Source organism: Mastigoproctus giganteus, chromosome 13, assembly GCF_048544385.1.
Source record: "Mastigoproctus giganteus isolate SK-2022 chromosome 13, ASM4854438v1, whole genome shotgun sequence".
NCBI classification, from domain to species: Eukaryota; Metazoa; Arthropoda; class Arachnida; order Uropygi; family Thelyphonidae; genus Mastigoproctus; species Mastigoproctus giganteus.
In genome coordinates, this window is record NC_143587.1 from 119,140,921 (window position 1) to 119,154,622 (window position 13,702).

Sequence of the window (13,702 nt, forward strand, 5' to 3'; positions counted from 1 at the left end):
ATACAGCACTAAATAAATTATGATAATTGACTTTTTAAGTCTGATATTTAGTTGAAAAGAAGTTACCTGTTTTAAAATTTATTTGTACAAATCATTCTTCTCAGCAGAGGCAGAATAATGTTTCCTGTCGTCATTGAATTACGCGGATTTGAGTATTTTTATTTGTCCTTTAATTAATTCCAGTTTATGGGATTTAGAGTTACTAACTATTGTATTTTCTTTCCAACAGTGAAGAAATTCTCACGATTAGAAGCAGGTGATGTCCGAGTTCGAGAAAGTCAAGCGACTTTGCCAGAAGAGAGGAGAATTATTTGAAGATTCAGAATTTCCAGCTTTACAGACGTCAGTGTTTTATCACCAAACTCCCCCATTTCAGTTCGTTTGGAAGAGGCCAAAAGTAAGGAATTTTACTGTTGGTAGTTTAATAAAATGTTATCGTCAGAGTTGCTTCGTTTCATGTGCATGACAACGGAGATTTCAACAAGTTCTTTTAGGTGTATCACTATGAAATTTCCAGGATTCTCAAGACAGATGTAGCAGCGAATGATCAGAGGATGGAGAGAAAAAGAAAAAAAATATATCTTTTGAATATTTAACGAATAGTTTTTAATCAAGTGATTCCTTCATTGCAATGTCATCTATGTCCGGAGAATACAATTATTGTTAAAGATGACCACGTCGCAAATCTGAGTCAGCTGATGATTCCACTATGAGCTCATTGCAGGAAATTGATCCTGCATAACGTTTTGAATCATTACTACTGAATTTTTACTTTGAAAGTATAGTATTTTTATATATCCAGAATTTTCTATAGAGGGGAGGTAGTTTTCGGATTAATTCTGATAGATATTTCTGCCAGTTTGTGAAATTACCCATCACTGGCTTATTTTTTAAGAGCGTACTTCGGATAATTTCTTATCTTTTCATGGTTTATGCGCTGATTAAAGGCGCCCTAATGCGGAGAGACTGAGCTATTACATAGTCGAGGAGGCAAGTGCATCATCGGTTATCTGCTGAATCTCGATACAGAGGGTGTCACGCGAATTTATAATTAACAAACGGAACGCGGAAGCCTTCATCGCAGTACTTTGACCCAATGACCGATTCTTACATGATTGTATGCGCCCTGTTTTCATAATAGGGTCGACACTGTCCGCACATTCTCCGTTTGGATTTATTACTGGGAGAGTCAAGGGCGACCTATTTCGTAATTTATTAGCGGACTAGTCTTACGACAGAAAAAGGAAAAAGGCGTATTTAAGCGTATCATTGTATTATCACTAATTATACGATTGGATGTAAATTATGGTCTAATAACAGAAAAAACCATGGGTTGAGTTGGATTGCTTAGTTTTGATTAGAACTAACTAAATTCACGAGGTGTCACGATATATAGTATGTTCTATGATCTATTTGACTTTGCAGAGTGAAAACTCGAGTTTATGGGAAGAAAAAGATGAACTATCTCCTGAGATCGATTAATTTTGCCACAGTGTGAAAAAGCCACAAGTTACTACAGAAGTATGTCTCAACTTATGGCTTTTTTTTACACTTGGCCGAGTTAGCCAACCTTGGGAGAATATTGCATCGTTTTTGTTCCCAAAACTTGGGTCTCCAAGAATGAAAGACAACTTCACAAAAGGTGAAGTGGTTGTTCCTCTTTAGTATACATAATCATTCAATGCATAGGAAATCGGCGGTTCACTAAATTGTAGAACGATTGGGCACCATGGACAAACTAAAGTCATGACACGATTGGTCAAAATTTTTTTTTATTGAACCACAAAGAAAGTTCAACAGCATGAGAATTGTATATACCGAGGTATCCAGGTGAAGTTATACACTTCAAATTGAGTAAAATAAAAATATGCAATTAGGTCTATATACATGCTATGTTACATATTAGACTGGCACTACTGTTAGTTGTTCATACGAAACACTGAGTTCTATATGGTCAGCACACTTATAGAGGTTTATTTTCACTGAATTAATTATTTACGATGTTTTTGCTGGAAACGTTCCTTTAATGGTAATTAGGTTTGCAGGAATGAATGAGAATGGAAGGATTCCGGAACATTTGTCGTTCTTGGTTCACATGAAGGTGTTTCGGCCCATACTTATGGAGGACAAAGGGAGAATTTGGCCACATACTTGTCCAGAATGTAATCAGGAAAAATACATGCTCTTGTCGGAGCAATAGCAATCATTGTGCTAAATCCTTCATCTACTTCATGAAATTGGTAAAAAAATTGAGTGAAAAAATATTTCAACCATTGTCCCATCTCTGTATTTGGACTATAGTGACTTTTATCCTCTTGTATTTTCCGGTACCAACACTGTCCAAGATGGACTCAAACTTGCTATTTGGCATTCCGAAAACACAGTGAATATTGCTGAATTAGCACTTCTTTCTTTCGAAGTCCAAATGAATTTTAGTAAGGTTTAGCTCATGACCGTACAAATTTCCTGTAATGTCGGCCACACTTCTGTGTAAGCGTCATTTGATTTTGACTGCAGTAGGCTACAGGTAAGTAAAACCTTGCATATATGGAACGTGTACAACTGTAGAAAATCTTGGGGGATAAGAAAAAGCCATCTGCAAAAACGTCTGTTGCGTTTCTTAAAAATTTTCACGTTTTCTTAACTGGTAAATATGGGCACACTTCGGTTACAATGCATGACAAAACTTTTCGCCAGTGTGCTGATAGATAACCGACTGATTTTTTTTTTTTTGCGTTATACAGTTGAGTTAAAGCATCATTTAAATTTCTTATGGTGCGCATATTTTTGCTTCTTGCATCATATATTGCTTTTTCACAAAGATCGGATTGAACAATATCAGAAGAGGTATTGCTTTGAAGTTCTCTCGTAATCAGTTTGCTTGGCCTCTCAGATTTTCCTGTGCTTTCCTTTTCGCTTAAGAACTGAACTGATTTTTTTTCGCGGTATATTAAATTATCGAGAGAACACGGTGGTGGAGTTCATGTTGCACGACAATTATGCGTTTCTTTTCCTCATGAACAGTAACATTACAATTGCACTTTCTGTTAGTGCATCGAAAAATTTAAGCTTCCTTCTTGTAATGTTTTTGTTTTACTAAATTTATAATTTTCTGTCAGGATGCAGCATTTACCTTTTTCTGTTTCAAATATGTCGTCAATTTTAACTTCCATACTACAATTTTGACAGACTGCCGTCAACATTGATACAAATGGAAACAACTTAACTTGGAACAGAGAAAGCATCTACCATTGGCTTCGACAACTTGCACACAATTAAAGACATTGTGACCTGCTTGGCGCCCAATCGTGTAATGACTTAATAGATATTAAAAAGGATTTAGTGTCCAATCGTGATAGGTCCATAGGAATTTTTTGAGCAATCCTATATGACACCAGTATAGAATTGTTTAACCGAATGAATGTAAAAGATGCCGTTCATAAACACCTACGCATTGAATGAATGTAAACCAAGAAGGTAATAAAACTTCAACTTTGTTATCAGAGGACTGTTTACATCGCTTGGTGTACTATGAACTAGAATTTAACCCACACGCAACATGACGTTGACCTATTTTTATTTGAGTAATTTATTTCAATTGTTACTCATTAGCACTTTTTTTCAACACTGATCAAAACGGAATTGAACTCGTCATTTAAAATCATTAAACAACTGGAACGCACTAATCAAAGGTTTCCTTCAAGAGAACATTATAGTTCAGGAAGCGGAAGTCCTTCACAAAATCAGGTGAATATGGCGGGTGAAAAACTGCTATGCTGTGTTGTGGAGGTTACAGTATAAGCCTGCTCACTGCCATGGTCAGTGGCGAGCCAAGGTAAACAGCACCCAGGGTTGGTCATATTGCGTCCCCTATTTCGTATATATATAAAATTTTTTGTTTTGTGTTTTATAGAAATTATTTTATATTTTTCTGTAAAATGCAAAACAAGTTTCACTCTTCCTTTGATTTGTGCTCACTGAAAAATTGACTTTCAATGGGGTAGTGTCCAAGAATTATATAGACAAATATTAGTGTTCATAAACTGCAACATGACTTGCATAGATACTAGCAGTGTAGGTCTTATCAAAGCCATTTGATGAGCGTATGTAAGGCAGCAGCGAGCAGTCATGGAATGGAAATAATAAAATACTTCGTTACATTCTTAATATATAACAATTTAATTATATAAAAGGGATTGAGATTCAAGGTGTCCACAATCAGTCAGCGGCCGGGGCGACTGCTCCTCTCGCTCCGTCCTAAAGCCTACCCTGATCATGTTCTAATATTAAAATCTTAAGTTTGAAGACTATCAGTTATGCTTTTGTTTTTTGGACTTTGCTTTGACTCTCTCTATATCCATAATAAGCACAAATTATGCTACTGTTTTTTGGTAATGCATCCAGTTCACTCTTTTTAATATTTCCAGGAATTATGCAACAACCCAGTCTTTGTGCAAGATGGCTCTTCTCAATACGATATTACCCCTGGAAAACTAGGTGAGTATTTTTAAGCTTTTTGTTTTTTTTTTTTTTTTACTTTAACCTAGAAAATGAAAAGGACCCTAGGAAAAGCTATCCTGCTGAAATCAAGTCTCTTCATGTTGCCAATTTTGCCATAGAAATGTTTTTCTTTTAAATTTCAGTTTCAGTTTTAAATTTGAAAATCGAGAAGAGACATCGGACAAAAGTGCACAAAACATCCCAAACGTTTCGAACTGTTGTGTGCTAGTCCAGAGTGTGGTTAACATTTTATAAGAATTTAAACATGGCAAAACAGTAGGTGAATACTCTCCAAGTGAAGAGTAATTACTCATTGTAACAAAAGATATGTTACCATCATTTGTGGGTATTGATTCTCCATTGATTAATTATGTTTTGTAAATGCTGAGGTGATGTACATGTGATGACTCCATATTTCCTATTTGGATTGAAAACGAATAAATTCATCTCCACACTGAACAGGTGTTTCTTCCATCAGTATCAATAGAACGAGAACCATAGTCAAGAGGAATGGGAAATCATCGATGCATATTAAAGAAGCAGCCGTTAGAATCCGGTTTTTAAAACAGGCTTTAAAGATATGATGAACGACAGCAGAAAATGTTATTATGAAGACTGTAAATGAAGTTGATAAATTGGCAAATATGCGCTTGAATAGAACAAGGAAAGATATTTGGGACTTCGTTATTGTAAGCGTGAACTTAACCGATGTTGACTGAACGAAATAATTAGTAGAGGCGTTGGTAGTATTTAATTCAGATCCGGTATGATTGCTCTCAAGACAGGCCAATTTATTATGCGGATGAATAAATTACAGTCGCACTAAGGTAGAAATTATACAAGAAAAGTCCAGTTCGATTGCCTGATAGTCATTTTCTCGATGGTTCGTTTTCCGGACAACAATGTTTCCCCAATTGTACGATTTATTTATCTGATTATTTGGTTTGAATAACTGTTTTTGTAATCGAAAATTATTCTGTAGACACGCTGCTCAGCAGACCCATTAAAAAGATATATCTTATCAATATATACGAGGAGTACGAAAGTAATGCTTCCTATTATTATCATTATTATCTTTTTCTTATCTGTACATCCAAGATGTGGAAGAAGGGGAGAATTGGATATTGTACACGTTGTCCCTTCAAAAATAAATCATTCATAATAATTCATTCATTATAATTGACATCAATGATAGCTGCAGCCTTATTGGGAATTCTTTCCATCAGTTTATGATAGCAGACAGCTCGTATTACTGCATTTTTACTTAAAAGAAGTGGTGAACTTTCAAAATCGAACATGGATGCTGCACTAGCTACCATTATACTTGATATATCCTCATACAAATAACCAGCTCATCTGACGAATGCACTATCTAAAGAAAATTCTTATTCTCAAATACAAAAGAATAGTATTTGTACACCTTAGCACATAATTTCTTGCGAGCAAAATATTTAAAACTGTCTCCTTTTTCATCGACAACTTTTATGCTATATAAGTCACACTCCTAGAGATTCTTTCAGCCGTGAATTTTCTGAGATCGAACTGATATTCTTAAAGTAATCGATTGAACTGATTTTGCTTTCGTCAGATTAACCTGCCTCTGTATCCGTTATGAGAAACTTTTCTACATTTTGATGCGAAATGCATTTCTAATTTTTTTCCCCCACAGGTTTTTTCTTATTTCAACCAGAATTCTTTTCGGAAGGAAGCTTGGGCAAAATAATATTCAATAAAGAGTCATATTCGTATGAGAAACTGCATCGTATCCTTATTAGGATACTAGAAGTAAATACTGTACTATCTTTTATGCTTGACAGTGCAAGGGCAGCAGGGCCATAAAGCGCCAAGCAAATACAGGTAATAAGTGAAATGCAGGGCGAAGAACTTCCTTCTCAGTCTACGAAGTTCATACTGGTCTTAACTATAATCGCGACTTAATAGTGATTATGATAAATCCAATTTCAACCAATTTCCAGAAAAGTTTTTTTTCTTTCCGACAACTTTACAAATGTTTGTTCACTGCATGAAATGCAAGGTGGAATCCAAACATGAACCCAAACTCGGGATTGAAACGTAAAAATTGACGAATTTGCTGAAGGTGAGGATTGACAGGTGTTTCTTCTTATATGTACATATCAGGTATCTTGAGGAGAAACTAATCCTTCAGGAAGATGGCAGAGACGAAGTCTCATTGTAGTACTCTTCCCACACTTCAACGTTGATAAACTTACTACCTTAACTGAAAATATTCAACGCAACTCTATTAGCTGAAAATAGTATGTATTACGTATTCCATCTTAGGAAGCTACCACATATGCGAACGCTTCCCCACCCTTCCAACAAAATTTAATTGCAGATTGGAAAAGAAGTTTAAATCAACATGAGTGAGCAATGTGTTTGGTAATGGCTGACAATGAATATCCTCTATTCGAAGACAGAACATTAATCTTTTATAAGTAGCGTCAACAATATTTAATCCCTTTATTATAATATTCCCCTCCTCGATGCAATTTGTGCATTCCATAAAACCCATAGAGATTTATACGTCCTTTATTTGCGAGGCAAGGTCCGATTTGACTCTGTATTCAAACTCGGTTTTAATTGCTATCAGAGTGATGCAGTATGTTTCGTATGCTTTTCATTGAATGCTTCCTTTTTTTTTTTTTTTTTTAACTAGGGGACCATTGGTTGGTGTCTGTTATTGGCTGCCTTACTATTACCAAAGGGTTGTTCTATCGCGTTGTCCCAGCAGACCAGACGTTCAACAAAGGTGATTATGCCGGAATTTTTAGGTTTCGTATTTGGTGGTCTGGAGAATGGCAGGAAGTAATGGTGGACGATCGACTTCCAACAGTCAATAACAAGCTCATCTTTGTCCATTCTCACCATAGCAACCAGTTTTGGGCCGCTCTCCTGGAGAAGGCTTATGCCAAGTAAGTGTCCATTTAAAATTCGTTCGTCGATGCATATTTTTTAGATGTCTTTACATGTGTAATGATATAGAACCGGTCCTGATGCTATTTTTTTTTATTATATAGTGCATTAGCGTCTATTAGTGGCCATGTTCAAGAGGCAACCAGAGAGGGTAATACTCTTGATCTGGTTATCAGCAGTGATCATTCGTGTATTAAGAATTTGCAGATAAAGGAACCACTAGGTGGCAGTGATCACAGTGTACTGATGTGGGATTTATTTAAAGATATAATTACCATCAGGGGTAAAGAAAAGGGTTTTTGTTTCCCTAAAGGTGAGTACAGTGGTCTCAGACAGTTCTTAAATTCTGTACAGTAGGATCAACTGACAATGTTACCAACAGTAAATTCTAAGTGGAAAGCATTCGAGGAATTAATCGTGGATGCTACTAAAAGTTTCATACCTATTAAGAAATTGTTCAAGGTTTAGGCATAAATGTTATCTAATGAGACTCGTGACAGAGAAGAAAAATGCATGGGATGCATATAAATTATCAAGCGACTCAGAAGCCTATGGCAGACATAAGCTAGTCTGTAATCAGGTCACAAAGGAGGATAGGCAGGCGAAGGCAGATTGCGAGAAATCTTTGGCAAAAGATGCTAAGAAAAACAGCAAGGATTTCTTTACTTATATAAACTCTAAAAGGAATGGGATGAATCTGATTGGTCCACTTGACATTGATGATCCTGCTCAGATAGCAAACAAACTGAATGAGTATTTTGCATCTACATTCACACATGAGGAGTTATTAAGGTTTGAAAATGGCAGAAGGTTATCAAATTGTAGCAGGGTGCTTAATGATTTTTTAATAACTGAGAGCAAAGTGGAGGAGAAATTGTTGAAGTTAAACATAAAGGCACCTGGGGTGGATGGGATCTATCCAGTTATATTAAAGGAGGTAGTAAAAGAAGTAAGTAAACCCTTAGCCATAATTATGAGATCATCCTTGGATTTAGGGGCAATCCCTATAGACTGGAGATGTGGAAATGTATCCCCTATTCACAAAGGGGGGGTTAAAAGGGTGACATGAGTAATTACAGACCAGTTAGTTTACCTTCTGTTCCGGGTAAAATAATGGAGTCACTGGTTAAAGATGCATTGCAGGATCATCCAGACAAGACTGCAGCAATAATTCAGACACAGCATGGGTTTGTTAAGGGAAAGTCTTGTCTGACATATTTGATTTGTTATTATGATGTGGTTACAAAGGAACTGGATGCAGAAAATAATTTTGATATCATATATTTGGATTTCAGGAAAGCTTTTGACACTGTTGCGCATGGAAGACTATTGTACAAATTGGAGCAGAATGGTATTAAGGGCAAGTTGCTATAATGGATAAAAGGATAGGCGAGTGGGGGAAGACAGAGGGTGGTAATCAATGGGACTAATGTTATTAGTGGAGTCCCACTGGGTTTGGTGTTGGGTCCACTGTTGTTTTTGTATATTTATCAATGATATTGATGAAGGTATATCAGGCTTAGTGTCAAAGTTTGCAGATGATACAAAGGTTGGCAGGGTTGTTAATGGCAGTGTACTACTGCAACAGGATCTAGATAATTTGGGCAGATGAGCTAAGAAGTGGCAACTGAAATTTAACCTTGACAAATGCAAAGTACTGCATATGGGTAGAAGTAACCCCAGGAAACGAACCAGCTGTGTGGTACTACACTTAAGGTGGTAGAAAATGAAAAAGACTTGGGCGTAATTGTGCAGTCAGATATGGAGTTTTTTGAGCAAAGCAGACAGGTTGCCAGGGCAGGTTATGGGGTTTTGTCAATGATATGTAGGAATTTCGCTAACAGAGACAAGGAGGTGATTGTCCCTCTGTGTAAGACAATGGTCTTCCCACGCCTTGAGTACTGCGTATAGGTCTGGAGGCCTCATTTTAGGAAGGATGTAGATTTGCTTGAGCGTGTACATAGAAGGGCAACAAGATTGTTGAGGGGAATGAAGGGATTCTCTTACCAAGAGAGGCTTAAGTTCTGCAAATTGCAGTGGCTGGAGACTAGGCACCTGCGCGGTGATCTGATTGAGGTGTATAAGGCCTTGAATGGGTTGAGCACGCTGAATTCTGATGGGATCCTTCCACTTGTTCAGATTACGAACCTAAGGGGGCATAAATTCAAATTAAGAAAAGACAGATGTAGAATAGATGTGCGGAAATTTGCATTTAGCCAGAGGGTGGTTAATTGCTGGAACAAACTTCCATCTGTCGTTGTGGAAGTTGATACGTTAAATAATTCTAAGGAGGAACTGGACAGGCATTTGGAATGGTGTGTGTGTGTGTGTTTTTTTTTTTTTTTTTTTTTTGCTTTCTTGCATCACATGTCACTACTACTACTATATTGCGCTACCTGTCTTGACACATGTCCAAACTAAGTCCATTTCAAAACTGGTCGTCTTCTTCTATTTTACACAACAAGGAGGTTCTTATGTAATTAGTTTTTAGATATTCTCAGTGCACTTGAAATGCTTAATGAATTTGCGGCTTCCCTGAAGCTCTCGCATGTAACGATGTGGTTATAACTAACGTCTTCCCACTCCGGAAGGTCTGAGTTCGAGCTCTATCAGTTATGTGAATAATTTTTGAGCTTTTTTTTCACCCAGAGTAGCTGAATTAGTGGGTCTCAGGCGAGTTTTGCATGGATTTTCTTCCAGAAACTCTAGTTTTTCGTTCAGCAAATCGAAACGAGGAATATACGAAATTATAGACACCGTGCTGCCTTCTCATAGTCTTTGTATATTTTGTGCTTAACGCACACATAACCTAGCCTATCAAAGGACAAAAATGCAATATATAACTGCTTAGATACGTACAGTTGGTACTACCATCATACCAAGTAAGCAAATTGTCATCCCGTATGTGCGTTGGCTTTCCAAAAGATTGTAGCCTCGGAGGAAAAGTATCCCAATGAAAAATGTGCACGAAGTCACTTAAAACAAAACCTGGTTATTCTTGGATTTGCCAATGAATTGCATGATAAAATAAATAAAATTAATTTATTTCTAATATGTATAATTGGTCCTTAAATTTATTCAAACTATCCACTTTCACAACACTAAATGGAAATTTATTACAATCAAATCTGAGCAAATTTTTTCACATCTATCATTTTCCAATTTTAATTTATATCCCCTTATGCGTATTCTCTCAGAAAGAATAAAGATGCCCACAGCGATTAGTTTTCTCAATACATTTAAAGCCTTAAACACTTTAATCAGACTCCTCGCAGTTCCCTAGTTTTCGGACGCTGCAATTTACAGAACTGAAGTCTTCCTTGGTGAGAGTAACCTTCCATGCGTGCCCTGATTAATCTTGCACGCTCTTCTCTGCACCCATTTCCAGCGAATTCACTGAAGATGCGGCGTAACCATTTTTTTATTGCCTTATATAACGGGATGATCGCCTCCTTGGCCCTGTTGGCAAAGTTCCTGTATATCATCGACATAAGCTCTCCTAGCAGCCTGTCTGCTCTGCTCAGAGAACTTCATATCGGATTGTACAATTACTCCTAAGCCATTTTCATTCTTTGCTACTTTCAGTGTGGTACCACTCAAATGGTGTGTTATTCTGGGATTATTACTACCCAATTGTTACCTAGTATTTATCTATGTAAAACTTCTAGCCCTATTTCTTTGTCTTGTTGCAGCAGCATACAGTGATTACTGCATTAACGACCTTGTTAACCTTTGTATAACAGTAAACGTAGATATTAAACTTGAATGTCCTTCATCCATATCGTTAAAATATACCGAAAACAGCAGGGCCGCTGCGACCCTATGTGCCACCAGTAAGCGAAAATGAAATTTGCCGCCCCAAAATTTTTAGATAAAAAAAGAGTAAATAAAATTGTATTCGTTTATTGAAAAAAGAAAAGAATTACAACATATCTCACATATAATATAATGAAACAAAAATAACAAAATCATTCTGAAATAAACTTTAAATTCTAAATCACAGTAATCGTACAATAATAAAACAAAAGGAAAATTATACAAATTTGTTTCCTTGCTTTAAGAAATAAGAATTTATTGAATTTGTTTATTTGTTCAAAATGATCATTTTCTATTGAAATTATTGTCAAATTAGAGCTTCGTTGTTGAGACATCGTCGATTGTAAATAAGTTTTGATTAATTTTAAACGCTCCAATTTCATTCCTCCGTTCGTTCCAAATACCTATCCAGCTGAGCCTTAAATTTGTTCAATTTGCATTTATGCCCTCTCAGGTGATTATTCTGAGCAAGAGGAAGAATTCCATCAGCAGTGAGCATGCTCAAACCATTCTTAGTGCAACTACTACATTTGGAAAAGTATCTGTAAAATTGTTTTTAAAAATATATTGTAACACTTTAAATGGAGTAATATTCTTTAATATAAACCCGAGTTCTTGAAATAATGCTAAACCATCAATGTCACTTAATTTACTATGCAAATCTTTGCAACGATTTAATAAATCATCATCTGACCATTTTTTTTTTTTTTTTTTTTTTTTAAATCCAGTATCATAAAAGATTTTAAATATTTCTACGTGTTCTTTCAATATTTGTAAACCTTTCAATTAACGAGATAATTATTGTATCCATAATTTGAAAGAAAAAATTAATTTCGAAATTTTTATGCGGATCCTGAATAGCTTCCACTCTACTTTCATAATCGAAATGAAGTTATATAAGCAATACACGATTTGTAAATAGGGCAACGATGTTGTATATAACAGGAACCGAATTCGCTTATGCACGATTCACCTTCGTGTTTACAAGAAATGGCAGTCGAACTCGGGAATCATTCGAACTGATGAAGAAAAGTTTCTGAAAATGTATTTGTTTTTCATATGATCGAAGATTTCAGTGAAGGGGAAACGCATTTCACCATAATAACATAAACGCCCACAATTGCAGCTATCGGTATTATCGCAAATGCAATTAGATAGAGTTTACTACCCGTTTGTAACAGATTCCACTAGCAGGAACGCAACTGGAAATGCGTTTTAGTAAAATGTGAGCTAGCTTGAGTGCATAACAGTGTGTTTCTGTCTTTACTGCTTTGTTTATTCACACGCTACATGCGGGCAGCTCTGTTTCTGTGTATCAAGCGTGCCTCCTCATTTTGTCCTTTTTATACTGTAATTGTTTTATTTCCTAAAAATGAGTAAAATACTTGAGAAATGTGTGAAAAGCAAGGGTCCTGGTGAAGATACTACAGATTCAGAAAGAAAAAGAAAAGCAATATCGATAGACTGTCAAATTCTTACCGGGGAAAATTTGTAACAGCCTCATACAAGTTTTATGGCCAACATCACACCGACCTCCGGCCCACCGGGGTTGCCCCGGTAAGGCTTGCGACCAGTCCACCTCTGTCAATACAGGAAAAAAACGAAATTGTGAAACGCTTTGAGCGAAATCAAAGAGCATGTGATATTGCGCTTATCGTATTGAAAGAAGTTCTTTAATTAAACAAAGTTCCGGCTTGTATATGTCAAAAGTTTTTTTGGCGCCCTCTTAAACTACCGCCCGTAAGCGACGCTTACCTCGCCTACCTACTTGCGGTGGCCCTGGAAAACAGTAAGGTGAGCAGCACATCACTAAACCCTGAGAGACACATAACATACACTAAGACAACTTCCACCAATAGCATCGGTCCACGAAGAGCCCACTTCTAACCACAATCTATCTTCTGTCATTTCAACCATCTCTATTTTAGCAATAAATTGTCCCTCATGCTGCACTGCTCCAATTTGTACCGCTGTCTTTTATTTTAAACACTATCAAAATCTTTTCTGAATTCTAATATACGATGTCAAAATTATTTTTGCATTCATTTTCTTTGCTACTGCATCATAATATCCAAGCAGATTGATCAGACAAGATTGACCCCTTAACAAATCCATGCTGTGGCTGCAGTATAACTGAATTCCTGGCTGGATAGTTCTGCATTACTTCTTTGACGAGTGACTTCATTATTTTCGCTGGAACAGAAGTCAAGCTAACAGGTTTGTAGTTACTAATGTCGCCCTTTGATCTTCCTTTGTAAACTGGGGACATATTCGCGCATCTTCAGTCCACAAGGACGTCTTCTGAATTCAAAGAATCTCTTATAGTTATTACTAAGGCTTAGTTAGCACTTTTTATGCTTTTTTGTAACATAATTGGATAGATGCCATCAACCCCAAGTGTATCATTTACTTTCAGCCTGAAGAATTCTCTTCTACTTTCTTCTCAGTTATC

General features: G+C 36.4%; 1 protein-coding gene across 1 annotated transcript in view; it reads left to right on the top strand.

Annotated features, from left to right (window-relative positions):
* The first annotated feature begins 259 nt into the window (after positions 1–259).
* The window catches only part of CalpC (calpain C), a 31,828-nt gene continuing 18,385 nt past the window's right edge, over positions 260–13,702 (top strand). The window contains exons 1-3 of the mRNA XM_090387577.1: positions 260–397; positions 4,428–4,497; positions 7,178–7,433. Of these exons, the coding sequence (XP_090243703.1) occupies positions 260–397; positions 4,428–4,497; positions 7,178–7,433 (464 nt within the window). The remainder of the gene's footprint in view (positions 398–4,427; positions 4,498–7,177; positions 7,434–13,702) is intronic.